The following is a 16818-nucleotide window of genomic DNA, read 5'->3' as shown; positions in this document are numbered from 1 at the left end:
CTGCCTCTGTTTGGAGTTTATCATGCCACCCGCAAAGGTCAGCTGTTGCAGGTTCAAAGCTTGGCCTTGTGCTCATTACTCCATACACATACTGAACAGAAAGCTAAAGGATTTATAGGGTTTAATTAACCTGCCCTTAAAAATATCATAATTCCATGCTGTTTGGACCAAGAACAGCTTTGGACATGGTGTGAATGTAGCAAAAAGATCAGAAAGTCCAGGTGCCTTCACCCCAATTTTGTCCATTTGCCTGCATCCAGGATTACTAGACACACCATAATGTTTGCACACATACAAAAACTATGAGATACCCTTGAGCTGTGGTCTTCCTTGTACAGATATATAAGAATTTAAGATTGCTCACTGAAGCAGTAACTTGAGTAGTGAGATCAGCCAGTTCAAGAAATTAGAGCAAAACCAATAGGATGAGTGAATGAGGAAATACCTACCAACTGTTTTGAGACAATGACATTATTATGTCCTGACAAGTACATTCCCTTGTTTTGAGAATGCCTTCTTTTCTTTTCTGATCTCTGTGTCTTTTGCCCATAGATGAAGAACTCTATGCTGGTGTCTACATTGATTTCATGGGCACAGATGCTGCTATCTTCCGCACCATGGGTAAACAGACTGCTATGAGGACGGACCAATACAATTCCCGTTGGCTAAATGGTGAGTGAAGGGGGTGTGAGAGAGAACTGACGCTGAAGTGTAGAAGACTAAAAACAAGTCTTCTTGAATAATTGTAATGTCTAGTGGAGGCTTCCTTTTTAAATATATAATCTTTATTAAGAGTGTTCACAGTGTAATTATGTGAATAAAAAGTAAAAGCAAGTAAAAATAGGGGGGGGAAATCAGAGGGAAAGAAAACTAGAGTTAGAATACTATAAAAAAAAGGAGAAAGGGGGAGGAGGGGGTTGTTTTCCAATCTTCTTTGTGTTGATACTTTGCATTTGGTCTCCTTTATTACTGTGCTGCATTTCCCCTTTTCTTTGGTCACTATTGGGGTCATTTTTTTGGCTTACAATTCTTAAATTAAGTTGTTAATAGTCTTGTCTTATTTCATATTCATATAGTCTTTAACTGGCTGCCAGTTCGTTGGGTTAATGGTTCTCCCTGTGTGTTTCTTCATTAAAAATGTTAGTTTGTCCATATCCATAATTTCTAGAACTTTGCCTAGCCAATGTTCTTTAGATGGCACTTCTTCAACTTTCCAAATTCTCACCCATACTATCCTTGCTGCTGCGGTCAAATAGGTAAAAAGAATTGTCTTTATTTTTGTCCAGTTCAATATCCATATCTGTTAGGCCTAATAAAAAAATATTCTGGTTTCATTTGGATTTTTGTTTTTAATATCTTCTGGCATGTTTCTTGTATCTCTTTCCAGTAGTTTCTAGCTTTTTTGTAGGTCCACCACATATGGTAAAGTGTGGCATTGTGTACACCATAGAATCATAGAATCATAGAATAATAGAGGTGTAGGAGAACTCATTGGCCATCCAGTCCAATCCCCTGCCAAGAAGCAGGAAATTGCATTCAAATCACCCCTGACAGATGGCCATCCAACCTCTGCTTAAAAGCCTCCGAAGAAGGAGCCTCCACCACAGTCCGGGGGAGAGAATTGACTACATGAAGTCTATAAGAATATGAAATAAGACAAGACTATTAAACAACCACATTTCCAACATTTATTCTGCATGTTCTTATACGTAGTCCCTAATTTTTGTAGAGTCATATACCAACGGTACATCATTTTTACCTGTTTTCTTTTAAATCCATTGCTTATGTATACTTCAGTTTTTTATTCCACATCTGTTCCCATTTGTTTAGCCTAATAGAGCAATCAATATTAGATGCCCATTTTATCATACAATTTTTTACTAATTCTGTTTCAATGGACCATGCTTGTTGTACCTCAAGGCAGCGCGAGCACTCGAAAACCAGGCAGGAGCCAATATAACACACAAGCTGTTTATTGAAGCAGAGTAAATATATAGGTCTATGCACATTTAAGGTGGAAAGTCAAAGTAAGAAATAGTCCATAATATGTAGTCTATTGCAATTCAGAAAGAGTTCATCAATGTCCAATTTGTAATACACAAGTGAAGCTCGATAGCTTCCCTTAGATATCAAAATTTGTCCCTGAAACAATAGTGGAAAACCAGCACTGCAACTCCGCTTGAAAAGTCCCATAGCAAAGTCAAAGAAGCAAGGTAAACAAAGTGAAGTCAAACTTGATTCAGGAACAAGGAAGTTGTGGTAACAAGGCAAGGTCTACTCGGGAGTCGCGGCTCGGCGTGGCTCCCCTGGAACTGGAAACTCGGCACCGATTCAGAAGGCAAGGAGCTGGAAACTGGAACCTCTACCAAGGAAAAGCAAAGTTGACACCACAATGAAAATACAGTGCAGAGTACTTTTAACAGAATCCCAGAAGGGCAGTTGGTTCTCGCAGAAGCAGAGGAAGCAGGAGGACATTTTTGCTCCCTGGCTTCAGGTAGGATTTGGCTAAGATTTGGCTAAGATTTTAAACTGAGTTTGGGCTTGGCTCCTGTGGTCAAAGTCTAACTGTTGTGTGACTGTTGTGTTGAAAGAGAGCCAGGTACTTAAGTTGATTGACAGCAGGCATTGTCCCCTGTTAATTGAGTTTCTGGGAAAGCTTTATTTGCCAGTGTCGCGCGCGCCTCACGGCGCGCGCGAAAAGGCACCTTTACTAACTATCCTTTGCAGTACATACAGGAAACAAAGCAACATAAACAAATACACAAAGACGTGGTTTGTTGCAGTCTGCACATAAAGTGCGTGCATATTACTTAACTGTACAAAGATCCCACTTGGCCACCACGCTCACCAAGAGATGCAACAAAAGCAAAACATTCCCATCACATGCACCAGCTGTGGCATGTTCCGCTTTTTCACACAAAAACTAGACAACTACATCTGCTCCAAATGCAAACAGATGACTCTGATGGAGCAGAGGATCCAACAGCTCGAGCACCGTATTAAGACCCTTAAGGACATTCAGGCACTCGAGCTCTTCTTGGACACTGCACAACACGCTGCTGTAGATCAGCAGCCTGCATCACACCAACACCACCAAGACCATGATCAGGAACCTTATGGGGAGATCAACTCAAAGGTAGACAACCCTCAGGCTTGGAAGGAGGTCACCCATAGAAGGAGACGCAGGACCAGGCAGCCTCCGCAGAACTCCTCTGCTCAGCTGCATTTACACAACAGATTTGAAATTCTTACATCATTAACATACAATCAGGAAACACATCTTGTGGAGGACCACAGTTTCTTAGATACCACTCAGTGGACCATCCTGGATCAATGCGCAGGGGATAGCCCTGACAGGGACAGTGCATCACCACAGTCACACTTATGTAATCATGCAAATGCTCCATCCCCAATCATAGACCAGGAGCAACAGGAACATCCTTGGGAGAGTAATGGGCTCTCGGATGTATCTCAATGGATTGTCATTGATGAATGCACTGGGGATGTTGAGGAGGAGGACAACACTTTACACCTACATGATTCACTTCAACAGGAACACTCTTCAGGGGACATACACACTGTCTTGCACAAAAGGGACCCTGTCAATCCTCAAAGGAAACAGGTCTTGGTAGTAGGTGACTCCCTCCTTAGAGGAACGGAAGCCATCATTTCCAGACCGGATGGGATGGCTCGAGAAACATGCTGCCTCCCGGGGGCAAAAATACACCATATCACTCAGAGGCTCAGCAGGCTCCTAAAGCCCCATCACCCTCCCCACCTTATGTTGATTCATGTAGGTACCAATGACACCGCTAGGCATACTTTTCAAACGATCACAAATGATTTTCGAGCTCTGGGAACAAAGCTAAAACTGTATAATGTACATGTGATCTTTTCATCCCTCCTCCCCGTTGTAGGACATGGCTCTACAAGGGCCGGAAAAATAGTACAGGTCAATAACTGGCTCAGAAAATGGTGTCAAGAGGAGCATTTTGGCTTCCTTGACCATGGTCTACTCTTCCAAGAGGATGGACTACTGGCAAGCGATGGGGTGCATCTCACACAAGTAGGAAAACATCTTTTTGCACACAGACTCACAAACCTCATCAGGCGCACTTTAAACTAAATCCACTGGGGGAGGGGAACAACAGCCTGGCGAACACTATATTACCCACGACCACAGGGAACCGCCGTAAGGCTAAACGGAGGGCTGCACAAACACAGCAAGGACCAAGTACAGAGAGCACAATAATCCCAAATAAACAGTTCGAGGGGAGGTCACAGGGGCTTACATGTCTTTACACTAATGCTCAGAGCATGGGAAATAAGCAAGACGAACTCCAATTCCTAGCACAGCACCACACATACGATGTCATAGGCATCACTGAAACCTGGTGGGATGACTCCCATCACTGGAATTTAACCATTGAGGGCTATAACCTCTTTCACAGAAATAGAACAAAGGGGAGAGGAGGGGGAGTAGCTTTATATGTCAAAAACAGTTACGTTGCAGAAGAAATGCAAGACTGTAATCCGGGAAACCAGCTTGAAAGCATCTGGATAAGAATCAAGGGAACCGGGACTCAAAAAGATCTTGTCGTGGGTGTCTACTACAGACCTCCGAGTCAGGATGAAGGACTTGATGAAGCCTTCTGTCAACAGCTGACCAAACAGGCACAAAGAAGAGATATAGTAGTCATGGGCGATTTCAATTATCCCGATATCTGCTGGAAAACAAACTCAGCCAAGAGTACAAAGTCCAACAAATTCCTCACTTGCCTTGCAGATAATTTTATGGTCCAGAAGGTAGAAGAGGCAACAAGGGGATCAGCAACTCTTGATCTAATCTTAACAAATGTGGAAGACCTGATCAATACAGTTGAAGTGGTTGGATCCTTAGGGGCAAGTGACCATGTGCTCCTGCAGTTTGCAATACAAAGGAATGCTGAAACTAAGACAAGTCAAACACGCATTCTGGACTTTAAGAGAGCTGACTTCCAAAAAATGAAGGAATTACTGAGCGGCATTCCATGGACGCCGATATTAAAAAACAAGGGAGTTAAGGATGGATGGGAGTTTTTCAAAAGTGAAATACTCAAGGCGCAAATGCAAACAGTGCCAACAAAGAAGAAAAATAAGACAAGTGCAAAGAAGCCAGAATGGATGTCCAAAGAACTTCTAACTGAGCTAAAGCTCAAAAGTGACATGCACAAGAAGTGGAAAAGGGGAGAAATCACCAAAGAAGAATTCAAACGTATAGCCAACTCCTGTAGGGAAAAGGTTCGCAAGGCTAAAGCGCAAAATGAGCTCAGGCTTGCCAGGGACATAAAAAACAACAAAAAAGGTTTTTTTGCTTATGTTGGTAGAAAAAGGAGGAAAAAGGAGGCGATAGGGCCACTGCAAGGAGTAGATGGGGTGATGGTGACAGGGGATAGGGAAAAGGCAGAACTGCTTAATGCCTTCTTTGCCTCGGTCTTCTCACAAAAAGAAAGCCATCTTCAACCTCAGCAACACGGAATGGACGAAGGATTGGGGGAAATCCAACCCCAAATAGGGAAACAAGTTGTCCAGGAACACCTGGCCACTCTAAACGAATTCAAGTCCCCAGGGCCAGATCAGCTACATCCAAGAGTATTGAAGGAACTAGCGGAAGTTATTTCAGAACCACTGGCAATCATCTTCGAGAGTTCTTGGAGAACAGGAGAAGTCCCAGCAGATTGGAGGAGGGCGAATGTGGTCCCTATCTTCAAGAAGGGAAAAAAGAACGACCCAAACAATTACCGTCCGGTCAGCCTCACATCAATACCAGGCAAGATTCTGGAAAAGATCATTAAGGAAGTGGTCTGCAAACACTTAGAAACAAATGCGGTCATTGCTAATAGTCAACACGGATTTACCAAAAACAAGTCATGCCAGACTAATCTGATCTCTTTTTTCGATAGAGTTACGAGTTGGGTCGATACAGGGAATGCCGTGGATGTAGCATATCTAGATTTCAGTAAGGCCTTCGACAAAGTCCCCCACGACCTTCTGGCAAACAAACTAGTAAAATGTGGGCTAGACGAAACTACGGTTAGGTGGATCTGTAATTGGCTAAGCGAACGAACCCAAAGGGTGCTCACCAATGCGTCGTCTTCATCATGGAAAGAAGTGACAAGTGGAGTGCCGCAGGGCTCCGTCCTGGGCCCGGTTCTGTTCAACATCTTTATTAACGACTTAGACGAAGGGTTAGAAGGCACGATCATCAAGTTTGCAGATGACACCAAACTCGGAGGGATAGCTAACACTCCAGAAGACAGGAGCAGAATTCAAAACGATCTTGACAGACTAGAGAGATGGGCCGAAACTAACAAAATGAAGTTCAACAGGGACAAATGCAAGATACTTCACTTCGGCAGAAAAAATGGAAATCAAAGATACAGAATGGGGGACGCCTGGCTTGACAGCAGTGTGTGCGAAAAAGATCTTGGAGTCCTCGTGGACAACAAGTTAAACATGAGCCTACAATGTGATGCGGCAGCTAAAAAAGCCAATGGGATTTTGGCCTGCATCAATAGGGGAATAACGTCTAGATCCAGGGAAGTCATGCTCCCCCTCTATTCTGCCTTGGTCAGACCACACCTGGAATACTGTGTCCAGTTTTGGGCACCGCAGATGAAGGGAGATGCTGACAAGCTGGAAAGCGTCCAGAGGAGGGCAACTAAAATGATTAAGGGTCTGGAGAACAAGCCCTATGAGGAGAGGCTTAAAGAGCTGGGCATGTTTAGCCTGCAGAAGAGAAGGCTGAGAGGAGACATGATAGCCATGTACAAATATGTGAGGGGAAGTCATAGGGAGGAGGGAGGGAGCTTATTTTCTGCTGCACTGCAGACTAGGACACGGAACAATGGCTTCAAACTACAGGAAAGGAGATTCCACCTGAACATCAGGAAGAACTTCCTCACTGTGAGGGCTGTTCGGCAGTGGAACTCTCTCCCCCGGGCCGTGGTGGAGGCTCCTTCTTTGGAGGCTTTTAAGCAGAGGCTGGATGGCCATCTGTCGGGGGTGCTTTGAATGCGATTTCCTGCTTCTTAGCGGGGGGTTGGACTAGATGGCCCTTGAGGTCTCTTCCAACTCTACTATTCTATGATTCTATGATTCTATGATCCCAAGTCTGTAAGAATTAGGGAGTACAGGGCCCACGAAAAGTTCTCATGGAAAACTAATACAGTAGAGTGTCACTTATCCAAGCTAAATGGGCCGGCAGAAGCTTGGATAAGCGAATATCTTGGGTAATAAGGAGGGATTAAGGAAAAGCCTGTTAAACATCAAATTAGGTTATGATTTTACAAATTAAGCACCAAAACATCATGTTATACAACAAATTTGACAGAAAAATAGTTCAATCCCCAGTAATGTTATGTTGTAACTACTGTATTTACGAATTTAGCACCAAAATATAATGATATATTGAAAACATTGACTACAAAAATGGCTTGGATTATCCAGAAGCTTGGATAAGCAAGGCTTGGATAAGTGAGACTACTGTATTATCTACCGTATTTTTCGCTTTATAAGACGCACCTGATGATAAGACGCACCTAGTTTTCAGAGGAGGAAAGTCATTCTTGCAGTAGAGCTTCCCTTCGCCGGAGAAGCACTTCTCGGTGAGGTTGCACTTGCACTCGCAGCACTGGACGCACTTGATGTGCCAGGCCCGGTCGAGGACGTTGAGGAGGAAGTGGTTGAGGATGGGCCGCTCACAGCCAGCGCAGTGCACCATCATCTTGGCTGCGCGGAGGGCGCCCGCCTCTTCCTCCTCCTCCTCCTCCTCGCCGCCGCCGCCTGGGAGAGCAGGCTCCGGGCGGGCCCGACGGCGGGCACAGCGCCGCCTCCTCCTCCTCCTCCTCAGGCTCCTCTGGCCCTCCTGCCTCGTCCTTCTCCTCCTCCGGGCCGCTCTTTCGGGCCGCCCGGCGCGCCTTTCATGCTGGACCCATCGCCCCAGCTTTTGTGTTGCGGGCGGCTCCGACTCATTCGCGCAGCCTGCTTTCAGAGGGCCGTGACGTAGGGGCCTCTGAAAGGGACATACAGACAGCGGCGTCTAAAGCGTTATCACTGCCAGCAGCTACTACAGGGGCCTGGCCGTGTATGACAGCCGGGCTCCTGTAGTGTTCGTGAGGCGCGGCGGCATTGCGGACCTGCTGTTCTGTTCTGCGGGGAGAGATTGGCGTGTGGTGACAGTGGTGGCCGGGGAGCAGGATCGCGCTGCTGCTACTGCTGCTGCTCTTCAACACTGTCATCGGCAGCAGCGAGATCGCGCTCCCCAGGTCACCCAGGTAACCACACAACCCCTCTAGCTCCGCCCACGTGAGGTCATATTGCGTTTATAAGACGTACTGACTTTTTCCCTCTATTTTGGGGGGGGGAAAGTGCGTCTTATAAAGCGAAAAATACGGTAGTTTGAGAGAGTCTTTGACTTCTTCTCAATCCTTGCTTTCTACTTCTATCTTGGGTAACAAAATTTCTCCGATTAAAACTTCCATTCTCCCCCAAGTCTATACCATCTGGTGTGGTTAACGCTGGAGAGAATTTGGAATGGTTGCCAATTAGCGGATCTATGATATCCAGCACCTGCAAGGCCATTGGGCCTGAGTTCTGAGCAGGAATGTCTTCGAATTCCACCGCCTCATCTGTTTCTGACTCCAACTCTCGATGTAACCTGGGCCATGATGGCTGAGCCACAACTATTCTAATGATTTGTTGTAGATACATGTTATATTTTTCTTATTTTCTTGAATCATCCTGTCCCAGAAGGTGTCTTTATCATTAAAGCCTAACTTCTTGTCCTTGTTGTAAAGTTTTTTTTAGTTACATGAACTGAAACTAAGAAATATTTTTGTATTGTTGGTTGATCTTTTCTTGTATTTTCATCCGGAAGGATCCATTTTGCTTTGTCAAAATTTCCTTGTAAGTAGGCCATTTCACCCAACCCAAAGGCCTTCTTTGTTTTGCTTCTAATTGACATATCTACAGTGGGGTTTTCCAAGCAAATTTGTCTTTATATCTTTCCCATATCCTTAAGTATGCCAGACTTCATTCTCCCTTTTGAAACAGCAGAAGGTCTATCAGTGTGGAGCAGAGGGGTTCTCCCATCTTCTCATCTTATCAGCATTTTCTCTTTTTAAAAATTCAGTTATCAGACTGAATATAAAGTACTTATTAGAATACACACAGAAGCTCTGAGCAAGCTCCTACTTGTTTTCACATCGCTTCTGTGAATATACTCTTCCACAGTGACTTTCAGATCCAACTTCCTGAAAAGTTAGGCATCATGCCAGACAGCATTAGCTGTCTGTGATAGGTTTCTTTCATCTGTCCACATACAGGCAATTCAGAGGACTCAGTTATGCCTAGTGGAATCTTAATCTAGCTCTATGGACCCCCACCTCTTTTCCTGGAGACCCAATGATGGTCTTCTTTGCTTCTTCTCTGTTCCCAGCTAGGGAGCTCCTGTGACATTTTCCATGTACTTCTGATATGCTTCCTTTCATACAACAGGCACCGCTCTCCTGTTTCCTTGATAATTTTCTGATACAGCCTTCTCTTTATACTGTCTGTTGCCTTAACCTTGTTTAATCCTTGTGAAATGTAAAGTAGGGCTTTCCTGTTTTGTTTTCATGTTCTGTTGGCATCAGTCAGTCTAAAATGCTGTATTATTGGCAGGAAGAATATGCAATGCTGCAGACCGCCCAAATACCCTGTGAAGGTTCATTAATTGTTTGGGCTTTGAGATTCAGATGGCTGAAGGTGTCGTTGATAGCAAAGACACTTTGTTCTACAAAAACAATAAAAATATACACTCCGATGGATGTTGTCTTTGTTCAGCTGCCTGACTGTTTTGCCGTTTTAGGGCATGCCTGTTTTTGACTAGTTGATTCCCTAAATTGCTTCTGTGACTGATGGATGTCCCATTTTATTAAGTCAAAGGCATTTTGTCCCTGGCCTTATTTTCTCTCCACACAGTTGGTGGTGAAGGGCAGTTTTGTATTCTTGTCATTTCTGATAACCGATCCAGGGCATTTAATCTCCTGTTCCCTCTCTCCCAGCATGCATCATGGAAAGAGATCCAATGAGAGAAGATCATAGCCCTCTCTTGCTTGCTCCTCCAGCTGTTGTGGAACAGCCAAAGCAGCTGAGTAAACTGAGGTTTGGAGATCAGGTTTAGGAAAATGTCATTTTAGTAACCTGAACAGAGCTATCTATGTAAGCAAATGCTCAATTATTATGCCTTCCTTATGGTTCTTTAGCAGGGGTGGCTGTAGAGAAAATATCAACAGTAACCCTCCATTGCAATACCTCCCAAATATTGTTATCATCATTTTTTGAGCCAGGCAGGTGTACTTGCAACCATATACCTCTTAAAGGTTAACAGTCACGGCTCAGACTTTCTGTTCAATGGTTTAAAAGAATGGCTGGCTGCTTATAATTTCCCGAGATATTAAATGACACAGGTAAGGGTAAGCTAATATATTCTGTTTGAGAAAAAGGACAAAATGGGCAGCCCATGGCTGATTCTCCATATGGGAGTGAATTGAACTAGAGTTTGAATGTTAGTTCCATCAGTGGTGATGGGACATGGCTTGCACGGCATTTGAGGACAGCAGGCTAGTTAATGGTTGCATAAAAGGCCATATGGTGTAAACAGCTCTGTGTTTCAACAGATGGGAATGGCCAGGATTCTCAGGAGGAGAAACATCCAGAGGACTGTCTCACTTCCTTGAGATGCTATTAACCAACGTTCCCTGTCTGTGGGGTTTTCATTACTATTTTCCCTTTTCCAAACCTTGTTCTGCAAGTAAAGAAATCTAAGCTGCTTTGTTTTACATTACAAATGAGGTGATACATGGAACAGAGTCCAGGGCTCCTGCTCAGTAGATGGAGGGCTTAGTTAATCAATCATGCTGCTATGTTTCCTGCAATGGCCTAGGCAAACAGCTGCTTAGCTACAGGAACCATTATGTTGATTCCTTTTCTAATGGCTGAAAAAGATTTGCTTTTCTAGCTTTGCTCTGAGGCACATGGTAAGCCATCATCACATTCCACAAAAAGAGCTTCAAGGCAGAAAACAGCCCTAGATCCAATTTTGTTTTCTAACAGCACAAGTTTGTATCACAGCAAGCTTTGGGGTGTGAAGGAATTCAGAACAGTTTTTTTGAAGTGCAGAGGAGGGGAAGATTTTTAAAAAACTGATAGTTTACCGAGGCAAATCCTTTTTTCAAGTGCTTGCTCTAGAGCAGGGGGCCATGGTCCAGCAGTGGGCTGCGAGAATGAAAATTAGGTTCGTGAACCTCCTTCCTCTTTATATTTATTTTATTTCAACTCCTTTCCGCATAGCTGACCACTTTTTGTATTTCCGCTTTTTGTTTTTTTCAACCTCAGCCCCCTCCCCCTCTTTCTTTTTTTACATGACCGTTAACAAAATCTACTGATAATAACGCAGCCCAACCAAAATAATTCTTGGTGTTTTCATTTTTAGGCCTGTCCCTGGGGTTATTTGGGGTGTTGATTCAGAAAATTGCATTGGATAGACCACATCAGTTCTAGATTATTAAATATGGTTTTATGTGGGTAAGCAGATGGCAACTACTGGATGGCATATGTTCTGTATCAGCAACTAGAGCTGCAATTTTCTGAATCAGCACCCCAAATAACTAAACTGAATCTAAAGTTGACCAAGTACCAAGTTAACCCTTTTGGTACTAATGTTGGAGAGTGGTCCCTGGTCAAAGCGGTCCCTGGTCAAAGTGGGCTCTGTTCAAAAAAGGTTGGGAACCACTGATCTAGAGTGTTTGGTGATTTACAGAGCTTGGCAAAACTATCCTCCCAGAATCTTAATTTTTTGCTTTAATTTTAAATTTTTAAAACCACTTATGAGTATTCCTTGACAGGCAACTTGAAGGCACATTCACACAGAATAGGGTTCCCTACCCCACTACCCCAATATGTATTTTTACAGAACTTGGCAAAGTATGGAAAGGGATCTTGCAGCACCTTTGAGACTAACTGAGAAAGAAGTTGGTAGCATAAACTTTCATAGACTTAAGTCTACTTCATCATATGCATGGGGTGAAGTGCCTTGGAACAAAGCTGTTTAGCTGTGAATGAATAGATGGTATGTGTAATAGCAATAGATGCTAAACTTTTGGGCATGGCAATGAGATGACAAATTCTGGTTTAAATATAGTTGTTGGGGAGAAAGGCAGGAGGAAAGATGTTGCCTAAGCTTGGCAAAGTCTAGAACTTGGCAGAGTTACATCCTCTCCTCCATCTCAGTGGTCTTTTTTTCCCCTCTTTCTTTGCAGATTCATGTTATTTGAGTGATTATATTCCTTCTGCTTATGTGATTGTTTTAGTCAATTGTTACGTTTTGTTTTTGTTTCTAATTCTTATAGCATTTTATAGTGTTTTCAGTGTTTTATTGTACAATGTTTTATGCTGATTTTATATTGGAAACCGCCCTGAGTCCCTTTCGGGAGAGAGGGCGGTATACAAATAAACTTTTACTTACTTACTTACTACTTACTGTTTTGGGCTACAACTCCTAGATTCCCAGTTCTGGAAGCTGTAGTTCAAATGTATAGAACTTTGGCAAGCTCTGGTATTTTAATATTTTCATAAGCCACATTGAGTATTGTAGGACCCATATTTTAAGCAAGATGGATGGGATAAAATAAATCGGTGTTGAGTCAGTTGATGAAAATATGGTACTAAATCCATGTGTTTGTTCTTTTACCTGCATGCCTAAGTCTTGAATTCAGTCTAAGCAGATCAATAAAAGCACAGCAAAATGCAAGCCCAGAGCTGAACCATCATTTGCAGCAAAAATACCTCCACCAAATTTTAGTTTTATTTTAGGATTCAGTAAGCTAGCACTGTTCACAAAGTTCCATGGAAGCTTTTTGAATGAGCCTTCATGTGATAAACATTTTTGCAGTATGTTATTAAAAGGGGTGTAGAAATATGTATTTTCTTTGCAGCTTATAGGGAGGCTCAGGATCAGGTTACTGTCAGAAGGATAACAAAGCTTGAAATATCTGGTTGTGAAGACAGATGCTGTCTTCATGCTGCCATCTTCATGCTGTTTGCTCTCTCCACTGAACACTACAGGTTAACATACAGTTTTGCAAAGTAAACATCAGCTCAGGAGTGCCAAACCAAGCTTGTAAGGAATTTATCCTTGAATATTACCTGCGATTTACCCTTGAAAATTACCCACGATTTACCCTTGAATGTTAGGAGTGCAGTGCTGCTGAGAAAACATTGCCAATTGCTGCAATTAACTGAATAAACAATGTGTTTCATAATAATATCCTAAGAAAATCTGTCAAATGTTAGAGCCTTTAACCAGTTTTGTTTACCTCCAGCAATGTGCTTTCTCCACAGGGACATTGGAGTAAACTCAAGTCTTTACCTCATGCTTTATTGCTAAGGGAAGGAGCCCCCGGTGGTGCAATGGGTTAAACCCTTGTGTCAGCATGACTGCTGACCAAAAGGTCGGTGGTTCAAATCCAGGGAGCAGGTGAGCTCCTTTCTGTCAGCTCTAGCACCCCATGCGGTAACATAAGAGAAGAATGATAAAACATCAAACATCTGGGTGTCCTCTAGGCAACGTCCTTGCAGATGGCCAATTCTCTCACACCAGAAGCCACTTGCAGCTTCTCAAGTCACTCCTGACACACACACACAAATTGGTTAAGGGTTGTTTGAGGAAGAAAAATTGTGTATGCCTTGCTAGAGGTAAGATAATGCCTTTTTTTTGGTGAAGATGAAACTCCCTCCTCAAGAGCCAATAAGGAATCATATGGATTTTATTACAGCCACAGATTTCTAAGAATTCCTAGAGATGGAAAGGAACACCTCCTTTATTTATTTTTTATTCAGCTTATTTCACTTTGTTTTGCAGATCCAGCATTTGTCCATGCACAACTCATCCCAGACAGTGCAGAACGGAATGATGATAAGCTCTACTTCTTCTTTCGAGAGAAGTCCACTGATTCCCCACAGAGCCCTGTGGTCTACTCTCGCATTGGTCGCATATGCCTGGTATGTGTAGAGGAGAAGCGACAGAATTGGGTGGCAGTGGAGAGCTCACTGTAAGGTCCATGCACCTGATCTCTCCTGTAAGGTCCATGCACCTCAGCTCACCTTTTCTCTGTGTAGGCCCATTATTGCTCTGAGCAACTCCACTGCTTGTCTTATTCTCCTTCTTTATATTATGCCATGGCCCTAACTGTACTATACATTTACTGTAAATCTCACTGGTACCAGTATGATCCAACATTTTCTGCAATTCATTTTATGCTATTTTCCTTTGGTTTAGAATGATGATGGAGGGCACTGCTGTCTGGTGAATAAATGGAGCACGTTCCTGAAAGCACGACTCATTTGTTCTGTTCCAGGGCCTGATGGGATTGAAACTCACTTTGATGAACTCCGTAAGTACACCCAGAGAAGGAACATTGGTACATGGCATTGGTAGTAGGAGATGGGTAAGTGCAAGATAGTTCCGAGGCCTGGCTGGTGATGGCCAAGGCATATGACGAATTCCAGGTGGCAGCCAGGTCTGCTTCCCGGAGTACTTTTCATGTGAGTCAAGGTCTAGTAAAGATATTTGTCCACAATTTTCACTTGTAAAGAAAATAATATTTTTCCCCAACAACAACTACTGCTATTACAGTTACAGTATGAACCTCCTCCTCCCCCCCCCCCCCCCCCAATATCCACAGGGGATATGTTACTGGACTTTATGTGTTTATGCAAAACTGTGAATAATAGCAAACCCTATGAAATGAAGGACCCATGAATATCACAGAGTTGTGCTGGAAGACCAAGAAAATGCCATACTTTGTTGGAAGTGGATAAATAAAACCATGAACACTGATCTCACAGATACTGGGGCCATACTGTAATGACAATGTCAAGTAAAATAATAAGCGCCAGAACTACGTAACTAAGTAATGTCTTCTGGCTTGACCTTAAGAGCCAGAAACCTGATTGAATGAAGGAGACCCATTCAGTTTCTAATCAGGGCATCACCTCCTCACTTCAGTGAGTGTGACTAGAAAAAGGACTTGCAACAGTGGTCCTACTTCTGATTGTTTCAACTTAGCTGTTTCTGGTAAGAGGAGGTGGAGACATCCTTTCTGCACACTAATCTGAAGCTTAATGGTCTTCTTTTGCCTGATCCAGTGGCTCCTGGCTCCTAAGGTTGGTGGATTCAGGGGTGTGTGTGTGTGTGTTGTGCAAGGAGATGTTACCCAGTTTATGCATAAGTAAGTAAGTAACTTGTCTATGATCATGATGCTTCTTGTTGTTTGGAGTTCTTTAGGGAACAAAGTTACTTTCTATGCAGGTAAAAAATAGGGACATTGTGGTGCTCTTAGTGACTAAGTAGAATTACTAGAGGAAGCAGACTTGATCCAGCTGCAACAATTGAAATTCATTACATGTCTAAACCTCCTTTGCCTGATCTGGATCTTTAGGTGTGCAAGGGTGGCATTTAGATTGGTGAACAGTACAACCCCATAGTCTTACGGAATAAAGATCTGTTAGAGATCAATAACTCTAGATTATAAATACTGATTCCTAGTCAATAATAATTGTATAAACATGATTCAGCATAACCCTCTAAATCTTTGACAGAGTTTCTTTTCAGCAAGTATAGTCTACAATCCTGCAGATTTTCAGCGTGCCATAATCAGAGAGCTCAGATAAACTAAAGGCCCACAAAGTCAGACTCTGGGCATGATTCAGTAACTCTCCAGATGAGAATGATGGGGGCAATCATGAAAACATAATAAAGCATTTGGCCAGTGCAATTTTAAAATATGTCAATGCGCATTTTTGAGGGTAACTGTGCATATTTAAATGGAAGAGCTGTGATGGAAAATGAAAGACAGGGATAGCATGATTCAGGTAGCATTTTCTCTTAAATTTGGACTTATTGGACTTAACATATTTTCTTGAGATACTCTATACATTGGTTTCCCTTTTCACAAGACAAGTGCTTAACAAGAAGCGGGTTCTATATTAGCAACATTGTAAAAGATTGCAACAGCAGCCCAGTCAGCCCACCCATGAGCAGGTCAAACTATATGGGTGGGCTTACTACCTTTGGGAACTGGAGCAAACAAAAGTCTCCAACAATGGCATAGTAGAGGCTGAAGATCCCCTTCTCAGTAAAAGTAACAGCTCAGCAGGCAGCCCGCCAGCTTCCTCTAAGCACAAGCCAGACGGAGGGCTCCTGCTTGATCTACAGTCACCCCCAATGCAACTGTTAGCACTCTCACTTTACAGTGAAAAAGTATTTTTCTGGAAAAATAGGTAGTAGTGACTCCAGAAATCTCAGGAGGAAATTGGAAGAATTTGCCATTTAAAATCCATCCAGCACCTGAAAGATGGGGGCCTGAGTATCTTGTCTCCCATTCATGACGTGGATGGCTAACTTTCTCTCCTTTCTCTTTAAGAGGATGTCTTTGTCCAGCAGACCCAGGATGGGAAGAACCCCATCATTTATGCTGTGTTTGCTGCATCTGGGTGAGTGCAATCAGGGAACAAGATACAGAAAATTTTTCTTTTACACTCATTGACTTTTATGGCCAAAGCTTTGCAATGAAAAGTTCCAGCCTTAAATCTTGAGGTGAAATCATTTTAGAATCAGAGGGAGCCCAGTTCACTACTGATGGATAGTTTTTATGTACTCCCTATCTAGCCAAGGAAGGATCACAGTCTTGGATGGGGGTCATCCTGAAATGTTTTGGCAGAGTTGGAGGATGGCCT

The 16818-nt window shown here is 43.1% G+C and overlaps 1 protein-coding gene across 3 annotated transcripts in view; it reads left to right on the top strand.

Moving 5' to 3' along the window:
- The window catches only part of sema3f (semaphorin 3F), a 179497-nt gene that overhangs the window by 144265 nt on the left and 18414 nt on the right, over positions 1 to 16818 (top strand). For all 3 annotated transcript variants that reach the window (XM_062970107.1, XM_062970105.1, XM_062970106.1), the window contains 4 exons: positions 553 to 672; positions 13943 to 14082; positions 14360 to 14474; positions 16506 to 16575. In XM_062970107.1, the coding sequence (XP_062826177.1) occupies positions 553 to 672; positions 13943 to 14082; positions 14360 to 14474; positions 16506 to 16575 (445 nt within the window). The remainder of the gene's footprint in view (positions 1 to 552; positions 673 to 13942; positions 14083 to 14359; positions 14475 to 16505; positions 16576 to 16818) is intronic.

The sequence above is a fragment of the Anolis carolinensis genome, chromosome 2 (assembly GCF_035594765.1).
Source record: "Anolis carolinensis isolate JA03-04 chromosome 2, rAnoCar3.1.pri, whole genome shotgun sequence".
Taxonomy (NCBI): domain Eukaryota; kingdom Metazoa; phylum Chordata; class Lepidosauria; order Squamata; family Dactyloidae; genus Anolis; species Anolis carolinensis.
This window is presented reverse-complemented; position numbering and strand designations above follow the sequence as displayed.